This window comes from Centruroides vittatus, unplaced genomic scaffold (assembly GCF_030686945.1).
Source record: "Centruroides vittatus isolate TY-2023 unplaced genomic scaffold, ASM3068694v2 contig_680, whole genome shotgun sequence".
NCBI classification, from domain to species: Eukaryota; Metazoa; Arthropoda; class Arachnida; order Scorpiones; family Buthidae; genus Centruroides; species Centruroides vittatus.
In genome coordinates this window covers 3,210,695-3,234,879 of record NW_027122427.1, presented here as the reverse complement: position 1 = coordinate 3,234,879, position 24,185 = coordinate 3,210,695, and the positions used below count along the sequence as shown (strand labels likewise).

General features: G+C 29.4%; 1 protein-coding gene across 1 annotated transcript in view; it reads left to right on the top strand.

Moving 5' to 3' along the window:
- The window catches only part of Syx16 (syntaxin 16), a 28,349-nt gene extending 4,570 nt beyond the window's left edge, over positions 1–23,779 (top strand). Inside the window, exons 2-9 of the mRNA XM_067276248.1 lie at positions 8,258–8,346; positions 8,577–8,595; positions 9,683–9,716; positions 17,282–17,388; positions 21,676–21,838; positions 22,951–23,060; positions 23,142–23,285; positions 23,359–23,779. Of these exons, the coding sequence (XP_067132349.1) occupies positions 8,258–8,346; positions 8,577–8,595; positions 9,683–9,716; positions 17,282–17,388; positions 21,676–21,838; positions 22,951–23,060; positions 23,142–23,285; positions 23,359–23,541 (849 nt within the window). The 3' untranslated portion in view covers positions 23,542–23,779. The remainder of the gene's footprint in view (positions 1–8,257; positions 8,347–8,576; positions 8,596–9,682; positions 9,717–17,281; positions 17,389–21,675; positions 21,839–22,950; positions 23,061–23,141; positions 23,286–23,358) is intronic.
- The last annotated feature ends 406 nt before the right edge of the window (positions 23,780–24,185 follow it).

Below are 24,185 nucleotides of genomic sequence, written 5' to 3'. Positions count from 1 at the left end.
CCCCTTTTCCTTGATATAATGCTTATACGTGGTAGCCCTGCACGATTCCGCAATGACATATTGGTTCCTGCAAAGACGACAATAATGTATACATAAGAAACTTATATTCTCAAAATTAATCATCCTAACTGGACCGTTGGATGCCCTAATTCACAAATATATGTATCCCTCGCTGACTGTCCACTGTCCCAGCACAATGGAAATGGATCGTTCAGTTTCAGATCAAGACATCCCTTTGTCAATGGCAACTCTCTCTTGATTCTGAAGCTTCTTTTTTCCTTGTTCCTCTTTTTTTCATGTAGCCTATCTGCATCAAAGTTTTTCAGGTTCAACTGCTGAGCTCTCACTTTCTATCTTTTTCGAAGAGTCCAAAAAGAAAAAAGGTTCTTGACACAAATGTCTGTCTTATTTATAATTCCCACTCCCTGGAAGTTGTTCACTAATACATGATACTTCCCCAGACCAGTTATAAGGCTCCAAACTTTGCAACCACGTAAACGTGACACCTGGGCAAGGGATGAAGGTTTTCAAGACACACTGTACAACAATATACGGAAATGCAATACAGAATAATGGAAATATATATATATCTATGCGAAAGAAAAGTTACAATACGTAACTAAATATCGTCCTAATCAAATTTCGGACAAATTCATAGAGTTAGTCTATAATGTCTGAAGAAAAGCTTAATATTGCAATATTGATCAAATTATCCAACATAATCATGCAATTACATGTTTCACTATATACAAACTATCCATTAATCTATCTGTCCACAGCAAGAGTAAATTGATAGTTTCTATAAGTGAAATTTACTTGTTTCACGGAAGCTGCCATGTTAGTTTGTTGAATACTAAATGGTGTTTTGGGACATTAAGACCATTGAGCTCAATGTTGGACCAACTATGATGTCTTGGCCTTGAATGGACAACTCCATGGTCCACTTAGAAACATTGTTTTCTCACCATTGAGCCAATCGTTGAATATAGAAATGTGAACCCGCAGGTTTTGAGGGCGTAAATTCGAGAGTTTAAAGGGGTTCAGGACCTGCAAGTTTGATAGGAAATTGATTGGATGTTGATTACACATTCTATCCAATCAGAAAGAGAAATCAAAAATCCAAGTCATCGCGAGTCAGCAAATTAGTCATCGAACGTTGAATGATAGGCTGGCTCAGTGCCAACAACGATCGTATAAAAACCCAATCGACTCTGGAAAGAGCGCGATCATCCAGGAAGGTCTGAATCCAGTGTCTCCAGTCCCGGACATAAGACTTATTCCAACTTCCATAGTCCAGGAGGTCGTCGCCTACTGTCATCGGACCACATATTAAGGTATATCGACGTAACCTTTGTAAACTCTTTCCCACTAGAAGTTAAGCGTGTGACCACTTTATTGGTTAGATCACGGTTAGTGAGAGGGGTATTTTATCTGCATTTTAGCAGTAGTTATCTTTATATCTTTATTGTATGTTCGCTTTTGTTATTTAATAAACTTTTATTGTTATTTGTAAAACCTGTCTCCTGTCAAAGTAAGGACACCCGTCGACTTACTGACACACCTCCCCACTCACTTTTTGCCCTCCTAGCCATCCAACGACAACGAGATCGGGTTTTACCAACCCATGCAGCGTAAGTGGTCAGCGAGGTTTTCCCCCCTGACCCTCTGCTTATCTCACAGAAATATACCCTATATCTGGTAATTTAACTTGACTTCATTTGACAATTCATATAGAGTTGTAAAGTTTTACGAATGCTTTGTATTGTTGCATTTAATTTTTTGGTTTGCTTGCAAATCATATACTATTAATCTACTGTGGATTATCAAAATTTATTATTTAATTATTCAAAAATTTCCCCCTGAAAGGAGTTTGATAGATAACCGGCACAACTGTATTGCTAACAGGAAAAGTATGATGTATAGGGACAAATAAGCCAATACTAATTTGAAATGGAGAGCATATATGTTAAATTAAATAAATTAAAAATTTGATTAAAAATTGCAGTCCAGCATTGTTCAGTTTTGGTTTTTCTCCATGAGTGATGAGTCTTGGATTTGTAAATCAAAGATATGGATCATAAAACAAGACAAAAAGCTTTAGATTTAATACAAAAAATAGATATATTTCATTAGATTGAAGATGGAAAATACAAGCTGAAGTTGGTAAAGAAATGTCTCCGAATAAACAGACAATTTTAGACATTTCAAATGCAAGAGAAAAAAACAATAGATTTTTCTTAAATATAACAGTTCTACAAAAAAATGTCTTTTACTTAGTCTTATACTCTTGTATAATTTAGGCTGCATAACAGTAAAATTTTAAATTAAGAAAAGTACAGCAGTAGCAGCCATTTTTACTCTTCATACAGCAAACATTTTAATCTGACAATAATTTTTTTTCATGTAGGTAGTTTTAATACAGGTGGTATTTAGTCTAAGGTTGAAAATCAATGCAATCAAGATCCTGTTCTAATATGATTCTACTGTATAATAATACACTTTTTGGTATTACTGACTAGTCTGTAATAACAAGTAATCGCGATAAAATGGACTTTCATTGTAATGAACCAATATCTTCAGTCCTGCAGTGGTCTGTTACGCTGAGCTTTTACTGTACTTATTAGTGCAGATTTTATTTATTTTATCCTCAATTTTTAGATGTCAACTAAAAAGAAAAGAAAAATTGAAGATAAATCAAATTTATAATGAATTGTGGAAATATGATTACTTTTCATTCATTATGAAAAAAACTTGTTTGTTTAATTTGCTTGGAAAGTATTGGCGTTTTTAAGAAATATGATGTTAAAGGACACTACACCACTAAACATTCCAATAAATATGATACGTTTACTGTAGACTTAAGAAAAGAAAAAGTGGAAAAACTGATAAAAACGTTAACCTCCCAGCGAGTATTCTTAATGAAGACAAATAATGAATTTGTATCTGTTACAAAAGCCAGTTATGAAATTTGTAATCTATTAGCAAAAACTCTTCTTTGTTATTCTGATGGGATGTTTATAAAGGAATGTATTGAAAAAGCAGCTGAGATTATATGTCCTGATAAGAAGCAGCTTTTTGCTAATATTAGTTTATCTTGGCAAGCAGTAGCAAGAAGAATCAATGAAATGGCAAATAATGTTGAAGAATCATTAAAAAAAAGAACAAAAGCTTTTGAATATTTTTCCATTTATTTGGATGAATCCACCAACATAACATACAGTTCAACTTGCAATTTTCATTTGAGGCATTGATTCAAAATTAAACATTACTGAAGAATTTTTGGATTTAGTTGGGCTAAAAGGAAATACTACAGGAGAAATTATGTACAGGGCTTTTGAAGAAACTTTACAAAAAAATGAACTTTCACTATTAAAACTGAATGGAATTACAGCTGATGGCACCCAGTCTTTCAGGGTAGAGCGAGACAGTTTAATTGGTATTCTCAAATAAATCAGCATGAAATGAAAATTCAAGTGATTTATTTATTTGTCATTGTGTTTTGCATATGGAGAACTTGTGCTAAGAAAGTAAGAAACATGTCATGGATATCATAGTATCTAGTGAACTTCCTGAGAGGTCGTGCATTGAACCATAGTCAGTTTAAAAAATTTTTGTCTGATACTGATGCTGAATATGATGACATTATTTATTTTACTGACATCAGATGGTTAAGCAAATCTTCAGTTTTACAAAGATTTTATAATTTCTTACCAGAAATAAAATTATTTATGGAAATGAAAGGAAAAACCTGCTAGGGAACTTTCAGACTGCAAATGGATAACAGATCTTGCATTTTTTGTTGATATTATAACACATTTGTCAGAATTAAATATAAAAATGCAAGGAAAAAATCTAATCATATCTGAATTTATAACATACATAAAAGCATTCATATCCAAGCTTAAATTATGGAGCATGCAATTGCATAAGAAAAATTTTTACTTTTTTCCACTTTCTTAAAACTTGCCAAACCTAAAAATTATTTTAAATATGCACAGAAAGTCAAAGGACTAGAACAAGAATTCAAAAATAGATTTGAAAAATTCCTTAGCTGAAAAAATGAAATATGGATATTTACAGCATCATTTTTAGTAAACATAGAAAACATACCAATTGAACTTCAATTGGAGTAATAGACTTGCAAAGTAATTTAGATTTGAAAGATACTTTTAAATCTAAATTGTTTGGAAAGTATTTGTAAAGTATACTATAAAAAAAAAATCAATTTCCTAACTTAAGAAAGTATGCAGCAAAAATTCTATCCTTATTTTCTACAACTTATATATGTGAACAGTTTTTTTCGCAATGAATTTAGTAAAAAGTAAAACAAGAAATTTGCTAACAGATTCACATCTAAAAAATAATTTAAAACTAGCAATGACAAATATTTCTGATATATTACATTCACATCAGTTTCAGCAGTCACATTAAGTACAGTATACTATGTTCATTTATGAATCTGTAAATAAATATTTGTGATTTACTTGAATTTTTTTTCTCATGTGCAGCCTACTTTGGTTTAAAATTTTCAAATATGGCCTTTACATAGAAAAAGGCTGCCCATCCCTCTATAGCCCATCAAATTTAAAACTAACCAGTTTGGAAAATAGTCAGTTTTTTGGTAATTCTGGATTTCTGGAAGCTGGATAATTGGTCTATTACTGTACTACTATTATTTGGGATTGGAGACTTTTTAGCACCCTCGTATATCTACTGGTGTATTGTACTCCTAATAAGTCTTTATTCCCTATTTAAAAAGTCACTTTCCTTAAATTATAAGAGGATTTTTACAGGTTCACTGGTATAAGGTCTCAAGCTCAGTCCCAGATCTTATGTGAAGTAATGCCAGAAATTTAAAGAGGATATGAAAAGCAGTTTCATCCATTATAACACAGTTCCAACAACATGGTCTTGTTTCTTATAAATGCTCATTCTCTACAGATGTTTTTTGCATAATAGTGTCTGGTCAGAAAACCAACTATCACTCTCAGTTCTTATTCATCTTGGATAAGTCAGATGTTAATTTCATTAAGGATTTTTTAACTATCAATCTTGAAATTTCATATCTGGTGGTCTCATTTCTCTCTACAGTAGTTTCCTTAAACTTCCAGTTTTTTAATACCCTTTAAATGGTACTTCTTGAAATCCCACAGAAAGATTCTTGACTGGTAATAAATGAAAATGCACCTTGTTTAGCAAGTCTCTCTTATTCTCATTTCCTTCTAACCCAGAATGTCCGTGCACCTATACCAAAGTAATGTGTTTTTGTCATAGGCCAGTTGATTAAAAATGATTTTAAATTCCACACTAGTCTAGATTTAACTTGAGTGGAATTGCCTTAATAGTTGCCTGACTGTTAGAGAATATGAAGGTCCTCTTGATCCTCTTTTTATGTTCTCCTTAAAACAGTATGTAATACAGTAAACTTTTATTCAGGAACACTATAATATGCATTCCCATACTCTGAGAAATCTCAGCCATGAGCTGATACTGTTAATACCTGCTCCAGCATATGGAGCATCAGGTCTCCATTGAACTATAGTACTTTCTCATACTAACATTCATATCAACTACAGTAATTACTCCTTGCACACAAATTCACTTTGATGTGCTTGAAAAATGTTTAAATTTTAAATTTATCAACTTTATGGAAATAAATGAGTTAGAGGTTAATGATAAAAAATTGTTTTTTTTGTTATCAGTAAACTCTTACATAGATATATTTACAGAGATGATCTGGAATAAAAGGTCATCTCTAAGCAAAAATTGTTTTTTGGATTGTTGTTGCTGATTGTGAGCAATGGACTTGTCAAGACATTTTGTATCTTCAATAATTTTTTATATTTTTTTGTTGTTAATGTACGAGGGTTGTTTCTTTTTCAACCTTCAATGGTCCATAAAAAAAAGACATATGTAAATAACAAAATGAATTTATTACCAAAAGTTAGGTACAAACATGGTTACTTTTCAACACAATCACTGTGAAGATTGGGGCATTTGTCTATCTGTAGACGAGCTTTGGAATCCCTTCTTCATAGAATGATGCTGCCAATGACCAGATGGGCCCTAACATTGTTTTGAAGATCATCATTAGTCTCAAACCTCTGTCCTCTTAGCCATGTTTTCAGTTCAGGAAAGAGGTGGAAATTGCTTGGTGCTAAATCGGGGCTATATGCTGGGTGTTTAAAGGTAGTGAAGACTTCCACCCAGCTTGGAACTTTTTAATGTGTGAAGACTTCCACCTCTTTCCTGAACTGAAAATGTGACTGGGAGGGCAGAGGTTTGAGACTAATGATGATCTTCAAAACAACGTCATTAAGACCATCTCAATTCACTGGTGGCAACATCTATGAAGAGAAGATGGAAAAGCACATCCAAATATATGACATTGAGTGAAGATTGAGATTAGATTCACCGTGAAGATTGAGGCATTTGTCATATCTATGACAAACGCCTCAATCTTCACGGTGATTGTGTCAAAAAGTAACCATGTTTGTACCTAACTTTTGGTAATAAATTCATTTTGTTATTTACACTTGTCTTTTTTTTTATGGACCATTGAAGGTTGAAAAAGAAACAGTCCTTGCACATTAACAACATAAAAATATTTAAAAATGTGATTCTTAATGTATATAAACATTAAGAGTCAATAAATATTGCTGAAAATTTAGCAAAAATAACTTAGAACAATACTTACCACTGTAGAATTCTGAATATCTGAAGGTAATAGGGATTGATGCTATTTCTGATAACTGAAAACTCAGATAAAATGGATGGCAATGGCAATTTTGAATTAAAAAATCTGAATTATTACTTTTATGCCTTAGTGAATTTAGTCATATATAAGAATATTTTTTACATCATTTATTATACAGCTAATATGCCCAACAGTCTTAAGAATAAAAATGTATATTATTATAGCAACAAATCTATAAGATGCTTTCTAAAGGGATTGTAATTAACTGTAGAGAGACAGTGCCATTCTTGTATGCAGGAAGGGGATTGTTTGAAGTTGTCTAGTTTAATTTTTTCTCTTTTTTTGTTGTTGTTATATCCGTATTAATTTTAAATTTATTTGTTATATGTTTACTTATTTATATTCATTTTGTATAGTATTTTTTATTTTTATGTTATTTTCTTTAGTTATTTTGTGTTTGACTATTTTCATATATTTATTTTTAATTTTATGTTAAATTTTACTTTTTGTTCTATCTTAAGAACTTGAAGATGATCTTTAAACAAGATTGAAAACATTAGTTTAATTATTAAATTGATTTTTTTTTACTGGATTTAGATGTATTTTGGGTTAATTATAAATATATCATTATTTTACAATCTTTAACTAAATTTTTATTTGATTTTTGAAATTATTAATAAGGAAATTTTATAGTTTAGTAACTATTTTGATCCTTTGATTGTGTGTAACTAATTATACACACAATCAAAGGATATACAACTTAATCATAAACTAAAAAATGTTTAATTACAAAATAGTTTGAAGTAAAGATGTTTTGATCATTTATAATCTTCAGAATATTTAAATGTATTTAAATACTTTGAAGAATCATTCCTAAATTTGCATAGTCAAAAGTTTTAATGAAAATTAAATTGAATAAAATTATTTCCTGAGTTTATTTTCTCAGCTGTACAATGTATTTGGAGAAAATATATTGTCATTTTTACTTTCCTTGATGTTATAAGATAGCATAGGAAAGTATTTTAATTGTGACAAATTTGATCTTTTGGGTTTTTTCAAGTGTCAATGTTTTGAGACCCCTAAACCCAAAAAGTAGAAAAAGGAAGAAAAATGTTCTGTTTTTATGTTGGAGTCTATTTCATTTAATATCTCAGGATGAGGTAAAGATTAAGAAATTAAATTTGGTATGGTAACTTGTATTTGTGGGACATTGAGACTATTAAATTTTGGAATATGGAACTCAGGTAGGGAGATCATGTGTTGTGTCTTGAGTGGGGTTGGGTTTAATGCAAACTTTTCTACACTTTTCGTTGGATTTTTGAAATAACATTAGTTAGTATAATGTTATCTTATGAAAAACTTATGTATGTAATACTATTGACAATTATGCATATCTTTAAATTTAATATTAAAAATAATAATCATACAGAATATACTTTTTATCAGTAAGCTTTTTTAAATTTTGTTTTAATGCATTTTTTTTTTCCTGTTTAAGAAACAAGTTTTATATCTTAACAGAGTCTTGTCATATTTTTATCTAAAGAATAATAATAATTTTAGGTCCTTGATGATAGAGTTGCTTTGGTATCCCACCAAGATGTGGAAAAAGGAATTACACCTATTAAGGATTCAAGAATTCCTCCTGCTTGGTAAATTTCTTTTGTAATTATTTATCAATTTATTTTTTAAATGTTCTTGACGTGTTGATTTTAATGAATACAAATTCAAAAATGTATTGTTGATCATAAAAATAGCTTTAGTTAGATTTTATAAGTCCTTATAAAAGAATATTTTATAATAAAATTTAAAATTTTGAGTATTAATTATAATTGTGAGCATTTAATTGAGTTTAATATTAATTGTTTTTGTTTTTTAATAGGGTGGATGGAGTAGAGGAGGTAAGTTGTAGAAATCATTATAACAGAATTTAAATGAATCATGATTATTTAAAGGAAGAGTAATCAAATATTGATTAAAAAATTATCTGAACAATCTAAAAAATTCATAATAATATTAGAAGTAAAGGTGATTTGATTAAATATGATAATAAATTTCATTCAGTTTTACATTAAATTTATACATTTGATTATGTAAATATATGTTCATTGTCTAAGCAAATAATTATAATAAATTTAGAACTTACTGCAATTATGCAGGTTAATAAAGAAAAATATATTATGTGAACACAAATGATAAATAAACTTTGCAATAACTAACTGTTATGTTAATAAAGATCTGTGTTAAAAATTTTAAATATTTGAAATGATTATATATCAACTAACCAAAATATTCAGCAAATAAATGATTTAGTAATATACATTTTTGACCATTTTCACTGGTCATCATCAGGCTTACATTATATTCAAACATAGAACATAAACAGGAATATAGGAATTTTAAAAGCTTATCTTAGTTTTTAAAAAGTGTACAATAAGTTAAGAATGCATTATCTGTGTTGCTCACAATCTCATCCAATGAGGTTGTATTCCGTTTTTGTTTAAAATTTCTATATTCTTCTTTATGTTCTAATATAATGTAAATCTGATGATGAGCAGTGAAAATGGTTGAAAATGGTTAGTTACTTATTAAATTATTTGTTTGCTGGATATTTTGGTTTTTTGAAGTGTTTATTTTGACATTTGCATCCAGTTTCTAAAACCTGCATAATAAACTTTTCCTAGTTTATTATTTTTGGTTACCATTGTTATCATTATTGACAATATCATCATTATATATTTATTTCTTTGAAGCTAAAACTATTTTTGATATATTATTTCAAAGATTATCTTTATTAATAATACAAAATATGTTTGTTTCAAATGTTTAATAACAAATATTAATAGAACCTAAAGTGCAATATTCAGGTAATTTATATTATCTTCTATTAATTTAATGTATTGAAAGAATAATAAACCCACTTTGTGTTTTAAAAAAAACTAGCATATTTATATATAAAACCTTGACTTACTTAAAACTGTATTGCAGATACAATATGAAATGACCAAGATAAAACAAAAAAGTAAGTTTAATTTTGAATAAATGTAATTTTTCAGAAACACTTACATTCTAAATCTGTTTTAATTCATTACTGATTAACATTAGTATTTTTGACCCAGGTATTTTTAGTCATGCTATATATTTAGCAATGATGTATTTATTTTTTTAGTACTGAGACAATCAAATACAGTAGAGCATCGTTTATCTGAATCAATTAGGGACTGGGGTTGTTCGGATAACCGATTATGTACGAAAAAATATATTAACCTATCCCATATTGAAATTTTTCTCAGTTGCATGTTGCTTCACGTTGAATTTTCGTCAATTTTAAGCCTAACAAAAATTTTTATAATAATAATCGTGGCTGTTGTATCATTAAAAATTATTTCTTTATTTTGTACAAACAAAATAAATATATTGAAAAATATAAAAACAAAAAAATTATACTTTAGAAGTTAATCTAGTATCAAAATGTTCGATTCAGCACGACACAGTCTGACTGGAAAGCTTTCGGTTAACCGATGTTTCGATTATCGGCTTTCGGATAAATAACGCTCTACTGTACATTTACAAAATGTTTGTTATTGAGCAAAATTATTTATCAATTTTTATATTCTGCAGATATTTTATAATAAAATATATGTAGAATATAAAGAATGCTTATGAAATTTTAAAGACATATACTTATGAAATATAGTTGTTCTTGATAGAAAATTATATAGTACAATACTGCAGTATAATTCTGGCTATTTTAGATGTGTAAAGTACTATTTTTTTAGTAGCTTAGGAAACCGACTATAATTACGGTCGGTGAAACTTCCGTTAACCTAACGGGTACTTTATGCGGATTCGAGATTAGTTTGCCAGGCCTGGGCTTTTAAGCGTGCACCGAAAAATTAGTAATAATAACGACAAATATCAAGTCAGATCAAAAGTTCAAATATATTTAATTAGCAACTAGAACGTACTACGTACAAATATCAATAATTCCAAACAAAATTTATTAACGAAAATCAACAAGTCAACCCGACAATAAACTTAGCTACTTAGCTTAACTTAATAGTAATTCCCCTTTGAAATTCGACAAATCAAATACTTAGAAACTATGAACAAAATCTCTTACTAATTAAACGTCTATCCGTCACCTCACTATACGAAGAAAACTATTTCCTCAATCCTTTCGATATTGTCAAATCGTCAATCGAACTCCTCTTTAACACCTTGGATCGTCCAATTATCAATCTGGACTTCTATCAGAAAATACTTCGCTTTCGAATTAACCTCGCTCTCACAGTCGCCTCGATTTGGAATTCACCTCGGTTTGGAAATCACCTCTCCTTCTTCGGTTAACGTACGGGTTTTATACTGTGAGGTGACGTCACACTTGAGCTGGGTTACTCCCTTATTTACATACTTAGTTGCTAACATTAATTTTCTTTTCTGGCAGCTTTAAGTTTCCGACAAAGCTTATAAACCGTTTACAAAATATTTATCATAATTTTCTGGGATGTTTAAGACGGTTTATCAAGTATTTCTCTACTAGTGATTGTGGGGACTCCCCCTCCATTTTTTTTCTGCGGACTGTTACTTCCGCCGGGCAGCGCAAGTGCGCAAGATTTTTCCTACGGCGCTTATTTCTCCGTGAGTTGTTTTATCTTCATTTTTCATTACTAACAAGAGAGTGGTGGGGAACCTTTCGTCCTAAATAAACATAAACCCCAAACAAAAGATAATAAAACGGAAATAATAATAAAATAAAAATAACGTTCGGACTCAGTTCCTTACAGATGATAATAATTGTCTGGTTACTTATAGAATAAATGAAAATGGTGGAACATGTTTTTGCTTATAGGTTTATTTGAATAAAAAGAGTAATGCAAAACACTCATAAGCTTACAATTAAATAGTATTATGTTAATAAAAAATAAGTAGAAAGACTAAAATGTCTTCACTTTTCTCATGGTTAATCATCAGGAACAACAGTCTTCCGCTGCAGATATGACCTTTCTTTTATATCCAGTGATAAGCCTAAAACAATTAAAAATTCAATATTTTTAATTGTTTTAGGCTTGTCACCATAGAACTTTTAGACTATTTTGCATGTTTTTTGCAGAGATATAGCCTCTAAAGAAAGGTTGTCCCTGCAGTGGAAGACTGTTGTTTCTGGTGATTGGACATGGTGAAAGTGAAGACATTTTAGTCTTTCTGTGTGTTTTTTTATTAATGTGTAAATTCGTCAGCCAGTTTTTTAAAAAAAGAGTGTTATGATTGATAAAAGAATAATACAATTAATCATTTTTTTCCTAAACAGAATATCATAAGTTCAACAGGTTATGTACTTTAGCAGTATAAAATACATTGGTTTTTGTTTTGAAAATTGCATTGATTTTAATTTTTTCCTTCTGCCATGTCCTTATGGCATTTTATAAGCTTTACTTCATTTTATTGTTGTATATATTAGAGAGCTATTTGAAAAATTTTCAATATTTTTTTTTGAAAATTATCATCATTTGCATATTTGATTACAAATATTGCTATTTCAGTATTCTAAAAATGCACAAATATGTGCCTGGGTAGTTGGGACATCAGTAGAACATTTTAAAATAGCCGTTTCCAACCTTTTCAGAAAAATAAAAAAATTCATGTACTTCTAAATATTAGTGATGTAACCAATAGTATATTTGACCTCAGCCGAATACCGAATATTCGGCTAGGAGAGTGGCCGAATACCGAATATTTGGCCAAACTATTCGGCTTGATTAACGCATGTACAAAAATTGGCGCGCAAAAATTATGGCAAGGATCGCGCACCCTGCTCTCTATTTGCCCGCTGTCACTACGATTTTTTCTTCCAGTAGGTCTAAATTATTTAAATTAATTAATTAAATTATAATTATTAAAGTTAATATGAGATGGAGCCTAACGTCTACCTCTAGGGCCAAATTGGTTTATAATTTATGTAATAGCCGTAAATAGCCTGATATGATTCGGCAGTTGTTGGTATTTAGATGTAAGTTATAACTTATAAGTTATTTTATTTGCAATCGATCTTTTTAACTCTTTAATTAAGCACTAAAATTTGTTTTTACTACGTATTTGTAGACTGAATAGTGCCCTAAGGATATACTTTAGTGGGGACGTATGGTCTAGTTTCTGCCCAGTTGTGGAACAGTTCAAATATATTATTGGGGGTTTTCTATTTGTGAAGTTTTGTGATATTTTGTTGCTATTGTTTTTGTCAATATTTTTAAAATTAACATGATTTCAAATGTTATCTTTTGTATATAATGAAAAATGCTCGTTCTTTGTTTTATATATAAAATAAATTATATATTAGTTACTCATCTTCTAGAAATAGATAAATAATTCTTTCTTTAAATACGATAAGTTTCAATAAAACGTTTCATGAATCATTTTAAAGCATCGTAAAAAATATTAAAATATACGCGAATACGAATTATAACATAATTAACAAAACAATAACATTGATGCCCGATACATTCTAACCTACACGCCATCAATGCCATAAGATATCGGGCTAGATAAACGCTATAATATTATTTAATTACGAAATAATTTAATACTAGAGTTAGATGCTATTTCTTATTAACTTTAATAATTATAATTTAATTTTCAGCATTAATAAAAGTTACCAAAATGATTAATTTACTGTGTTTTTGTTATTTCTTACTCCTGTTTTGAGGTATTCGGTATTCGGCCGAATAGTGACTAAATATTCGGTATTCGGCCAAATAGTGAAAGATAGGCCGAATACCAGGTAGTAACCAAATATTCGTTACATCACTACTAAATATCCATAAATTGAAATAATTAAAGAATGTTGTAAAATGATTTTCAGAAGTTTGATAATTCAATTTTTTAAAATTATTATAAGAAAAAACTTGTTTTGTACTTAAATACAATAATAATTAGTGATGAGTGATGGCTGGATCATCAAGTAGTCAGCCTACTACTCACAAATGAATTCAAATGGATCAAAAAACCCTAGGTATTTTTCAGGTGGTGGTCCATCATGGATATATTGGATGCATTCCCACACCATCCAGCCATCCCATTGTGGTCCTAGCCAAACCCACAATGGGCTTGATAAGAAAAAAAACCCTCTTAAGCCATGGTCACAATTTCTAGCCATGTAGGCATCTGCACGTAGGCTGTTCTCATTAATTACTAAATTCTCTTCAAAAACCAGGGCGACTGCAACTGAAATTAGAAACAAAAAGTTTGTTCTACTCATGCCGATTGCAAATGCACATCCAATCAGCAAACACCTTTGTGCCACATCATATGATGGCAGCATTGAAAATAATAGTGTGTCAACAAAAGACGTTCTCTGGGTGAAATAGAACTTTGAAGATGTGTATCTTCTGTAGCTATTATGGGGGTTATCCTCCTTAAAATACTTTGGAAAGTATTCATATTCATACAGATACAGCCCCAATAACCTTTGGCATCTGAAAGCCTTGCCTCATTCACTAGCTGTGGAAGCATGATTGTTTAGCCCATTGATTTTCATTTTGCCAAGTTTTAACCCAGCATGAATGTTTTATCTTATTTTTCTCTTTGTGTATTCTCACTAGCTCTAACAAAATGATTGCCTTTTTTCTTTTATTCATTCCAGAAAAGGAACTGCTTGCTATTTTAATAAGAAAAGTGGTTAAAATTCTGTAAATACTCTGAAGTAGAATGTAAACTGTTGGTAAACTCATGAAAGTAGTCAAAAACAAGCTACTGTAATTTTATTGGTTTACTATAAGATTACATGTTTTCAAATTGCAATACCAATGAACACTGTAACCACGAGAAGATGTGCACAACTTGTGCTTGTTGCAACTGTGGTCACCTGTGCAGCTGGAAATTGCTAGGTGTAATTACTTCTTTAGTGCCCACAGAGTGGAAGAAGTAAAAATGAAAACTTTTTACATTTGTAGCTGATCCAAATGGATTATCATTAGCATTGCATTCTAAATAGTTGAATATATTAATACTTTGGAAACAAAAGTGTTATAAATTCTGTTATATATTGAAAACACTGAGACAATTTTTCCTTTGATTGTACATGAAAAATAGCGAGGTTGAGGCTGAAGTTTTAAATGCGAAAACGTGTACGTCAGACATTCAGCGCTGCTTTCCTGTAAGCCTAGAAGTTTGACAATGGCATTTGGAAAATCAGTGGAATCATGCTCAACATTCCAAATGCCACTGTCAAACTTCTAGGCTTATAGGAAAGCGGCACTGAACGTCCGACGTACATGTTTTTATGTTTAAAACTTTGCCCTGAACCTCGCTAATGTAACTTACATAAATAATAAGAATAATCTTGTTAATTAGTATCATTAATAAATATTAGTCAATAGCTGTGCTTATTTAGTTTGCATAGTTTCTCAAAATCTGGTGCCACTGAAGATAGATGAAGACAAATCTGGTTTTGCAAAATCTGTTGATCAACTTGGTTTTCTTTTCTACTTTGGATCGACTTGGGCTATCTCAGTATCCTCATTTGATCAAATGTAAATTATAAAACTGTGCTGTGAACAAAGTATACAAGAAGATTGGTCTCTGTTAGATAAGAATAAGCACTTTCAATTATATTTCAGCATTAAAATGGCATTCATGTGTGAAGATCCATGTTTATTTATTATTATAAATTATTGTTAAATGATTAGTCCTTCATTTGAGATGCAATCAAAAGTATATCTTGACATATAATAGCAGACTAATGTGAGAACGGGGGGAGGTCAGAGGAAATCGGATCTCCCGTTTCTCTGACTCACTTGTCAAGGATGGCTGTTACGTTTCTTAGCGTTACGCGAGTGGATAGGAGGTGAGACGGATGGGGTCGACGATAAGGCGAAGCGATATTCCAGACTAAGAGGACACCAGTTAACAACAAAAACAAGATTTATTAAATTTAACAAGGACACCAATACAAGATCCGACTAATTTCCCTAAGTCGTGTAGGGGTCAAGAGAGAGAGCTCACAGATTCGGTTCATACCTCATTATTATTTCCTTAGAGTTAACACCTTAATATCCTCGATGTGGAGAGTAGTATCCAAAATAGGCACAGTTTTATCTATTCACGACTGAACGCGGAGACGTTCGACGGCGTTTGTCCGGCAGATGATAAGAGACTCTCCGGAGGGGGGGAAAGGAGTGTCTTTTATAGTTTTTGTCTGGGAAATTAGGTCACGTGATCGTAAGCGGATGACGCTTTGTGTCATAGGTGTTCCCGGGATTCACAAATACATGACGAATTTGAACGCTAAGTGTAAACTAAGGTTGCAAGATGATCTTGGCTACAATTTAAGAACAAAGGATTGTTGACAGTTATCTGGCCGGGGACGCATATTTTCTCGTCCAGGGCCGTTTTAGACAGGATGTTTAGATTATGGGAAAATTCCTAAAACGAATTATTACAAAAAGTGACTCTGATAAAATCCAGATCTCACACTAACAATAGATCTTGAAAAAATATGTAACTGTACCATGCAAGTATACAAAACTTGGAAACATGTATTTCTTCATTGTGTAAAATTTAGAATTAGTAGGGACAAGTATTTAATAAGGTTTAAGGCTTGGAAAGATATTAATTAATATATTGTGCTTCTCAAAAACTGATTATTACTCTATTTTACTTTGTGTTATTTTGTACTAAATTATTAACTTGTTAAATATTATATTACTATTGATTTTGTTTTTGTAACAAATTACCCCTTGTTAACAAACTAAAGTTCATACAATAAAGAATTGATTGAAATTTAGATTTATATAACATTACTTTGATCATCTGAAATCAACAACATTTATCATTTTGTTGATTTCAGATTAATGCATTTATATCATCTTAAAATGATTAGTTTGTTAAATTTATAATTAATAAATTATTAATTTGACATTCATTAATTTACTTACAGTAAAATCTGCTTATTGTTTTCCTCTCTAAAAAACAATTTTCCATCTAACAAGCTCTTTTATTAATGTTTTAATGCATTAAAATGTTATAACTTGCATAACTTCATAACTAGAAATGAAGTTCTACTGAAAATTACATAAATTTTTTTATAGTGTTTTTTCATCAAGTGTTCTATACCAAATTGAACCAATAATAAATTTAGATTAAAATGTATGGTATAGGATTTTGCACAATATTAATATAATTTTTGGAAATGTGTGTAAACAATATTGAATATGTATTTTTACATATTCAATATTTTTTTTATACATATTTCCATTTAAGATTCTCCTTTTATAAGATTCCTAAAAAATTATAAGTAGATTTTTCTGTATTTTATATTACTTTAATAATATAGCTAACTAATTTAAAATATTCATTTTATAATATTTAAGATATTGAAACTTTAGAAACAACATCAGATGATGTCTTCTTTAAATGTATTAAAACTAAAAATTAAACCAATTTTATGGTTCCAAATATTTGTTGAAAGTAATTCGTGTAAAAAAAAAAAACTTCAAAGTTACATCCTGAATGTGTTTCTACAGTTAAAAAAAATATTGATTGTTATCTAGAAGTGGGATAAAAGTGGGAATTCCCTCTGTGACTCTACAGTGAAAGAAATCTCCATACTTTATGACAAGCGTATGAATAGACCTACGTTAGATGACAGTACTGCAGAAGAACGAGAAATTGAAATTTTAACTCAGGATATTACAAGAGTAAGTTCTATGAAAAACAAATGTTGCTTTTAGTTTAATAGAATAAACTATATTTATTTTAATAATTTTTTTAAAAGGAAGTTCTCTCACTTGTCTTCAATGCTAGTCTTATAGCCTCCTTCAAGTTCTGATCTGTGAATTGGATACAATGTTTATTTTTGATAAAATGTAGTGTACTAAAAGCTTACAGAAACTGGAGTTGGAATTATCAGTGAAAATAGTGAACTGTAGCTAGTTATTTGGTTGAATTGTTATGGAAACATGACAATTTTACCGTTTTGGACATATCTCTATCTCTGAAAATATTTTCATTCAATCATCATTACAAATTTCCATTAAAGTGTTGACATAGCAAACAATAAGGATAGTCTGTTATGTAATAATTCAAAACTTTCCATATCCATTGATTGAAAGAGTTTCTATGAAAGAAATAATTTAAAGAAATCAAGTTCTTGAAATCTTTCATTTAGTTCAGTATTAAAATTACTGATTGTTAACTATAAAAAAATGAGTTGTATTTATTGGTTTTTATTTTGCCTGTAAATGCATTTAATTCTTTAATTTATTGTTGAATTGAATCATTACAGAAAACCATATTTTAAAATAATTTGTTTTCAGGATCTATTACTATAAAAATCATTTCCAAAATTCATCTTTGGTAAAAAGTTTGAAAGTGTGTTTTGATCTGAAAATATTGCAAAGATCCTAAATACAATTTGTCAGTTCTTGAGAGGAGAGTCATCTGTTTCCTTTGAGAAACCGCATTATTTTTAAAATTTTCATGAATTTATGGCATAAATGTGAAGTTGACAATTTTTCTCAGTTTCCATCTCAATTGTTGTAATGATACTGTATAGTGTAAAATTCTTTTGAATAGTCATTTTATAAACTGTACAGATGGTCTCAACTGCATTAACTTTTTATTTTTATTTAACATAATTAAATACAGTTTTTTCCTATTGTTGATAGTTTTTTCTTCATGAAAATGTCAACTTTTCTTTGATGCTGTGAAATATTTCCATTACTAGATAGGAATATTTCACAACATCAAAACAAAGTTGCAAAACTGCTCATTGCAGTTTCTGAATTTTCATTTCCTGTATTATTACATCCATACTGAAATTCTTAATTTAAATAATAGAAATATATAATAAAATAAATGAAAAATACTATCTTTATGAATCAATGCAATCACAAAAAAGAAAAATTACTACTGAAGATCCAATCATCATTGCAGCTTGTAATTGTTTAAATATATACCCAATGAAAGTAAGATATGGAAGAAAACCCAGGTAATATAACTTAAGCAATAATGTAAGATGAATGCAGCATGTAACAGAGAACTAATATCACCAAATGTCACACAGTTTTCAATATTTTACAAGAAGCAGGAAATGTAGGATATCAGCTTTAATCTTAATGATTATAGCTGATATCATTCCTTGAAATATGTTATCTCCAAAATTTTTCATCAAATTAAATCAATTTTTGACAATTTTGAGATTCTTTTAGTTTTCAATGCAGAAGTTTATGTAATTTCACTAGTCAAACAATTTGTTTTTGGCTGCTGAAAAAACAGTGTGATTTTATATTATGTAACCAACAGTTCATTTCTATCACATTGGTGAATGTGATAGAAATGAACTGTGAACTTGAATAAAATGTGGCTGCCTTAATGAAGCGTTGATTATCCAAGTCATCCAAGAGTTTCTTTAATTGTATTTTATTTCATCCTTCATTACAGTAATTTATTCAATTGGTGAGTGGGCCCAGTTTTACATGGAACACCCTGCATTTAAGTGTTTTAATTCTTTTAAATTTTGATATTAAAAAATATATATATATATATATATCTGGTGACTGCATAAAAATATCTTGGTGGCTTCATTTGACCACCATGGCTGCACTTGAGAATCACTGATCTAGATATGCCTTTGCATATAAGACACAAGAAGAAAACTGATTCAATATGCTATTTTTATAGAAAAAACTATTGTAAAAAATGGCTCTTTCAAATTGAAAGAAAAAACAAATGAAGGATAAGTTGATTTATATTTTATTTGAATATTGAATTTCACATAAAATGTCAACATGATAATTTTGTTTAACAATAGATCTATTGTAATTTAGAAATAATATACTACTACTGTTTTAATCTGTAAAAAATTAAAATAAATATATTTTCAGAACTTCTATTTAAAAATATTATTTAATAAATTTTTGAGTAGTATTAATGAATGTACTACTGTTATATAAGTATTTCAAACCTTATTTATAAATATTGATTTCTGAAATGAGAAGCTACACAGACTATAATAGCTGCAAAAGATTAGTTAGAATAACTATTCATTATAATCTAATAATATAAGCTATTGATTGCGTGTTTGTATATCTGTAATCTGTAATGGAATGCCTAGAACGGTAACTAAGAGCGTCCCTAGCTATTATTTAAATTAACAATAAATTCAGTATATTATTATTAGATGTGGTTTTTTTTGCGTTTTTGACTGTTTTAGTAGGGTATGCTATGAGAATGCACATTAAGACGGGATTTTTTTCTTCCACAGGGAAAAAATTCCCTCTACGGAAAGGGAAAAAATTCCCCATTGATATGAATTTATTATTTATACCATGGAATGACACTGCTGCTGCTAGAACGCCCACTAGGGGCATGCCGGGCTACTAGTACATGTTATGTTAAGCTTGTAATCAGAATTTTCTTTCTGATCTATGTCCATTTTTTTAACTTAAGCTAAGTCAAAAATTTTTTACTTGTGATAAAAGAGTTTCTGCTACATCCAAATACACAATCTATCTAAAAATGAGATTTGAAACATGTATGTGAAGTGAAACCAGTACAGTAAGACCCCACTTAACACGGGGATGCGTTCCTAGACAACAAAGCACTAAACGAAACAGCATTAAACGAGGTCATTTTGTTAGGGAAATAGGGATAGGGGAACACGCGACCATAAATAAACAGATTTTACTTAACATATTTTTATATTAATTTGTAAAATAATATAACATAAAATTAAAATATCACATAAACATATGCAAACAAATGTAAAGTTAATTTTTTGTGATGAAAATCCTGACTTTTCTGAAATTTTTGTTTTTTGCGATAAAGGCGTGTAGTATCATCTGTCGCTGTTCTTAAGCAAATGTCAGTAGCAGAAGATCGCATCCAAAACGCCTCATTTTGGTTTGGCACTCATCTCAAAATCTCGATCATTTGCTACAATTTGATCAACGATTTCGGTTATCATTACCAAACATTTACTAAGGAAATCTGTAGAGAAATTTTATGGGTTCTTCAGAATCACTATTTTCCAGTTCTACATGAATTCCTTGTTCTGCCAGTTCTTGGAGGTCGTCATTGGTAAGGTGTTCACCAGAAACCTGCAGTAACTCCTCAATATCCTGCTTGTCTACATCTCCTAGTCCTGCTGTGTTAATTAGGTTGAATTAATCGTAAGGTTGAGTTTGGTCAACCTAACGATATAGCGATAGGCTCTTTTCATCGAGAATTCTCGAATACCTTCAGCCATAACTTCTTCATACTTCATCTTGCCAAGCAAAGCCAATTTTGCCTATGGCATCCATGATGTTATATTTTTTCCAAAATTGCACCAAACAAACATAGATTTAAAGAAAGTACACCTTTTTGCCACCTTTTCCTGATTGGTTGTGTTTGTAAATAATCAAATTCTATACAAATCAATGAAATGCTGCTTTTTTAGGCTTCAAGCAGACCGTGTTATATTGAATCAGCGTTAAGTGGGGTCTTACTGTATTCATGTTAATTTTATGAATTATAAATTTTATTTACACTTTTATTCAATTTTAATATTTAAAATAAAACAAACCAAATGAACAAATATAATATTTTAAAATTTAATGTGTGTTCTTTGTTCCATAATTATTATGAAAAATCATAGTCATACTTTCTTTACATATATTACAGTGTTCAGAAATTTTTCATGTCATTCACAAGAAGTTAATCTGTTCTTTTGACAGTCAATCAAACTTTGGATTTTCTTCTTGTCTGTAATGGACCAGTCCTGGAATTTAATTTTCATGCCTTTTTTGTGTAAATCTAATCAAGAATTTGTTTCAAGTACAAACATATACATTCAGATGAATATCGACGTGGAATTTATAATCATTCATGTATTCATATACTATATGATTAATACTTTATTCAGGATTTTAGTTTTATTATAATGTTTTAGAAAAATCCATTTTCAGTAATTTTGATGTACTAAAATAAATCTTAAATTGTAGATGTTTATGCATTGCCAAAGACTTGTTCATCAGATTCGTTCTAAGAGCCAAGGAAGCAGTATGCAGGATTCCAGAGTAAATAAAAATGTAGTAACATGTTTAGTTACTTCACTTCAAGAATTATCTTCTACTTTTAGATCTGCTCAATCAACATACTTAAGAAGTGAGATGTTAATAAATTTTATATTCATTCATTATATAAAAATTAATTTTGAATTTACTAATTTGACTTATACAATCTAATCTATTACTTAATAATAATTTATTATTATAGAACAATAATACAGTATCAGAACAATTATCTGGCTTCCATAAATCTAAAATTACCAGGAAATTAGCTTTCCAAATTCAAAACTAGCCATAGTACAATGGAGTTTGCTACGTGGCTGATTTGTTTTGATTTCTATAGCATGTGTGACATGACATCAATTCAATTATGTTCTTTACTTTTCATCCTAAATATTTCACTATACAGGTTATTCTATATTTTAAGAGGATTAATATATTTCTAAAGCAAGATCTGCTTGGTTTGTTTATTTTATATTTAAACATATATTTAGCCTGTGTCCAGGAAATTCAGATATCTGTTCTACTATTGGTCCCACACTTACCAGATAATTGGCTGGTTCTGTATTAATATTCTATTGAAATTATTTTACCATGATTATATGAAAATGATTAACTACAGGTAAAGATAAATTTGACAATAAACGAAAATTTGAATCAAAGATAAATTTCATTGGCCTTTTTTTTTATTTTACAATCAGATTAAAGTTTTAGAGCTGTAAACTTAATAAAAAAAATTTCCATTTTACCAACTTTCATCAATCAAGTTCATAAATTTTCATACCAACACTATTAATATTAGCATTGTTTAAAGTGATAAAAAGCCAGATTTTTTTTATCACTTAAACAATGCTAATATACTCTGTCAAAAATAATCATCATCTGCTTAAATACACAACTCTGTATTTAAGCAGATTGATGTTGATTATTTTTGTTTCTGAAAAACTTTTCTCTTTCATTTTAATAATAATAAAATGACAGAGAAAAGAATATTTTCAATTTCCCAAAGCTTTTTTACCGTCTTTCAGATGGTAAAGTTATAGCTCGTGTTGTTTGTATTTTCTTTTCTTACCTGACATTGACAAGTCACTATTTGAAATGTGTTTTGAATATTTATATAAATTTGAAAGCAAAAATAACATATTTAACAGAATTCATTAACTTGCTATTGACAGAATTCATTAACTTGCTATGGACATTTCATTATAGGGTTAAAATCACAGGAAGAAAGATCTCAAGAGTTTTTTGATACCCCTCTGTTAGTTGGATCTACTGACTCTTCTTTTCAAGATAATTATGCAGAAAAAATGTTTGATCAAGTGAGATAAGAATGGTTGATTTAAATTTTTATAATTAAATATTGTATTGTTGTTTCATTTTTAATTAATAATTTTTTTTAGCAATTTATTAAAGAGCAGCAACTCTTACTTGAAGATAACACTCAACTAGTTGAACAAAGAGAGCGTGAAATAAATAGGATTGTACGTTCCATTGCAGAATTAAATGAAATATTTAAAGATCTAGCAAATATTGTTGTTGACCAGGTTAGTTATATATCTTTCATCTAAAATATACTTTAGATACTTGATTTAATGTTTTAAAAAATTTGTTGTTTAGGGAACAGTATTGGATAGAATTGATTATAACTTGGAACAAGTTCAGACTAAAGTTCATGAAGGATTGCACCAGTTGCAGAAAGCAGAAAATTATCAACGTAAAAATCATAAAATGATGTGTATACTTATACTCGCTTCTGTTACCGTACTTTTGATTATTTTACTTATTGCGTTTAAAACTTGAAGTTGAGATTTGTACAGTATAGTATTAACAAAATTATTATATATATTTATAAGATGTCTAAATTGAAACATTCCTCTACAGAATATTTACATGTTCTTAAATAAAATAATGTTCAAATTACATTAAACATATTATTCATTGTAAATTAAGAAATATAAATTCATGAAACTGTTTTTAAAAAGAAGTGATTATTTAAATATCAGTAGGATCGAATAAATCATGTTCTGTAAATTTTTTACTCTATATTTTTTTATGCTTATGTAGGTATCAATTGAAAAATCTCTGATAACGTAATTAACAAATATAAATTTTTCTTAAATATGTTAGAATAATGAAGTAATTGTGATGAAATAACCACACTACAATAGAAACCTTAAAATACAGTAATATTTTTCAAACATTTTTTGTCATTCTTTTATTAACCATCTTCAGTATAAACTGGCAATTGAATGACAATTTATGTTCCATTCATTTCAAACAAGCAAAAACATATTTGCAATAAATTACACACTTTCAGATCTTAATTCTGGTGAAAGAACAATGAAAAGATCATATTATTGTTAATTGACTACTTGGACTTTACATATTAATAGGACTTTTTCATTGCTGTTCCAATCTTTAAACATCAGTATAAAGTCCTATTA